This window comes from Gregarina niphandrodes (genome assembly GCF_000223845.1).
Source record: "Gregarina niphandrodes unplaced genomic scaffold scaffold00005, whole genome shotgun sequence".
Lineage (NCBI taxonomy): Eukaryota > Apicomplexa > Conoidasida > Eugregarinorida > Gregarinidae > Gregarina > Gregarina niphandrodes.
This window is the reverse complement of record NW_011645776.1, coordinates 66,905-69,867: the sequence shown is the minus strand read 5'-3', so window position 1 is coordinate 69,867 and position 2,963 is coordinate 66,905. Positions and strand designations below refer to the sequence as shown.

General features: G+C 54.3%; 1 protein-coding gene across 1 annotated transcript; it reads left to right on the top strand.

Moving 5' to 3' along the window:
* Positions 1-959: 959 nt before the first annotated feature.
* GNI_036900 (hypothetical protein) lies at positions 960-1,844 on the top strand (the record flags this gene model as incomplete). The annotated part of the gene is made up of 2 exons (XM_011131016.1): positions 960-1,347; positions 1,478-1,844. Coding segments are annotated over 2 exons (755 nt in total), but the record flags the coding sequence as incomplete, so codon positions are not given.
* Between the last annotated feature and the right edge of the window lie 1,119 nt (positions 1,845-2,963).

Sequence of the window (2,963 nt, the reverse complement as noted above, 5' to 3'; positions counted from 1 at the left end):
ATGTGGAGTGCCAGCATCTTCAGGGATTCTTCTGACGCCCTTAGGTTGCCCAAATATGTTTCGCACCACATACGACGGAGGCCGCCGTCCGTATCAGTCCCATAGGTGGCCTTCATCTCGTTCCAGAGCATCCAATTTAACGCACATCCGGTCCGAGCCTCATCGAGCTTGGCTGCCCAGACCTGTATCGGGGTACTGACACCTTCCTGTACCTCCTTCTCATCCTCCTCAACTGTTTCCCAGTCAATCACCACGGTCACTGTTCCGTTGTCCAGCGCCTTGCCTACCCTTTTTGGCAGGATCCGAATTTTCTTAACACCATCCGAAGCAACCTCCGAGACCTTCTCCGGAGCAACCTTTGCGGTCTCCGCCGCGAAGTCCAGTCTGTACAGCGGCTTTCCATCGCTGCTTACGTCCACGATTTCGACCAGGGGAGCACCCTTCGAGTTAGTAATACCAACCGGCTTCGTCACTGGCAGGCTCGGCTGCGGATTTTGGCTCAGGGCTTCAAACTCGGGCTGTCTGGCCAACCATGTCGCAAGGTGCGCATACCGCGGCTTACCGCTGCGCAAGTTGATAATTCCGTCGTGGATTTCCGACAGTTTGTAACTCTCCTTAGCCGCCCCTGCTCGCAACAATAGAGCCAAACCAGTTTGGGAGCTTCGAAGCGTCAAAGAAGCCGCATCCGTATCCACAATCACTGAACTAAGCAACCCACCACACAGCACACGACCCACGCTCCCGGTACTGCTCTCCACACCCCTCGTCATCACCCTCCAAAAAAAACTCTTTCCAACTACACCGAACCCCTTCTAAATAAATGCACCTTGGCAGTTAGCTGTGACAAAGGCTACATATGTTTGTTCGCTTCGATGATTTTCCAAACTGCTTGGGCGAGGAACTGGGGCGGTTCGCTGGTGCTGTCCCTGTTGAAGTAGTGGGCCTGCGTTTGATTGTAGGCACTGACGAGTGCACGAGCGTCGTCCGTCGACAAGTCTCTCTGAGCGTATCGCAGGAGGGCGGCAACGTTTTGAACAAGGTCAGTGTTGAAGGGCCGGTTGTTGGGTCGCCGGTGAGCGTCGGACGTATCATCGCCGGTGGCGAAGGCGTCGTGTACGGCATGCTCTTCGCAATGCTCCAAGTGACGCATGAGACAGGCATCCTTCAGGGCGCACCCTTCTCTTTCCCGGTCACACTCTCCCTTCTGTTCGGGATCATGGAAGGACATGCACCTCAACACTGCCATCGCCCGAATCTCACCACTCTCCAGTGCCTGCAACAGCGGGGTCTCGGTCGGGGTGGTCTTCGTCGGGGTCTCGGTCGGAGTCTGTGTCTCGATCAAAGTCCGTCCTGTGCCGAAGATGAGCTTGTGGGCGGGTTGTAAATAAACCTGAGTGGGAACGACGGCGATAAGGTGTTCGCCACGATCATTAGTGATGCCAAAATCGACGTTCGTTGCGAAGCCGATGCTGGAGAGCAACTCATTCCGTGTGCCGGAGCTGGCGTACGTATGCGGATACCCTTCGAGCTGCTTCATGTCGGCCACGGGTGCCTTGTTCGCTGACCGCAGGCACTCCTCAAGCTTCATGGAAACCTCGCTTCTCGTCGACAGATCCAGCCACAGCGATGGGTTTGTTTTGTACGGAGGCATCTCCGACCAATGCGGCAAATCCGCTTCAGGGTTCGTAGTCTCTCTCCTGTTCTCCCGCACACTCGGCGCATTCTCCACACGTATGTCCCGGTCCTCCAGTCGACCGGTTTGCAGCAACAGCGGCAGCTTCAAGCCATGCACCAACACACAGGAGCCTTGTGTCCCGATGGTAAGTAGTCCCAACAACGCATCCGTCCTAACGCTCCCAGTAGTAGTCTTCGCTGAACGGGCCATTCCAAACACTTTAAAATTAAAGTACCCCAAAACACTCACGCAAGACGAAACACAGAACCGAAGATGGACTGAAGGGAGCGTAGTCAACCTCGAGACAATCCCCCCTCCTCCCAATCATCGTTGTAGCCCAATCCCGCATGACGGTGTCGACTGCCATCCTATGTGTCGTGATGTTGACTGGACTGGAATTGTTCTCGTTCGTTCGTGGCAGGAAAAAAATCGGGCCACCCTCCGTCCGTCCCCTGAACAGCAAGATGTCCATCTCCAGTACATCATCGACGTCCCCAATTCCGGTCTAGTTAGGTAATCTGTCTCTCACCCAAAAAAAATTTGCGAACACATCAATACGTCCGCATGCTCCTTTCCCGTACGAGATCTGCGACTGCTACCCCAATCTCACGTAACCCCCCTGGGTGGGGTGGCAGAAAACTAATCATTGCTCGCTCGTGGTATGAAATTTGGATGTTGTTAACGGTTTGAAAGATGATCTTCCTATCGTGTCTGTCGAGGTCTCTGCGGCCGTATCGGAGGAGGGCCACGACGCTCTGTATGAATTGGGTGTTCACCGGTAGACTGGATTTGTTTGCGTGAGCTTCAGTCGTATCGTCACCGACTGTAAATAGGTGCGCCTCACTCGTTCCGCAAAAATCGGGGTTTCTCCAGAGATCAAGGCAGTTCAAGAAACAGCTTTTCTGCAGGATACACTGGCCACGGGTCTTGTGGTCCCAGGAGCCTACGTGTTGTGGGTCGTGGAAGGACATGCATAGCAACATATCCATTGCGGTGAGGTAACCCACCTCCAAAGCCTCGAACAGCTTGGCTTCAGGCTTTGCTTTAGGCTCCAGCAAGACGAACTGTTTCCACAAGCGGCTAGGTTCCGAAGCTTCGCCAACACTGAAGATAAGCTTCCAAGCAAAGTGACGATTCACTACCGTGGGAACAATTGCCACCACTACTTCGCCCTTGTCATTGGTGATACCGAGTTCCGCGTTGGGGCTCCCTATCTCCAGCGTTCTCACGTAGTAGTCCTCGTGCAACAGCATCTCGTTTGGAGTACCAGTGCTGCCGAATACCTCCG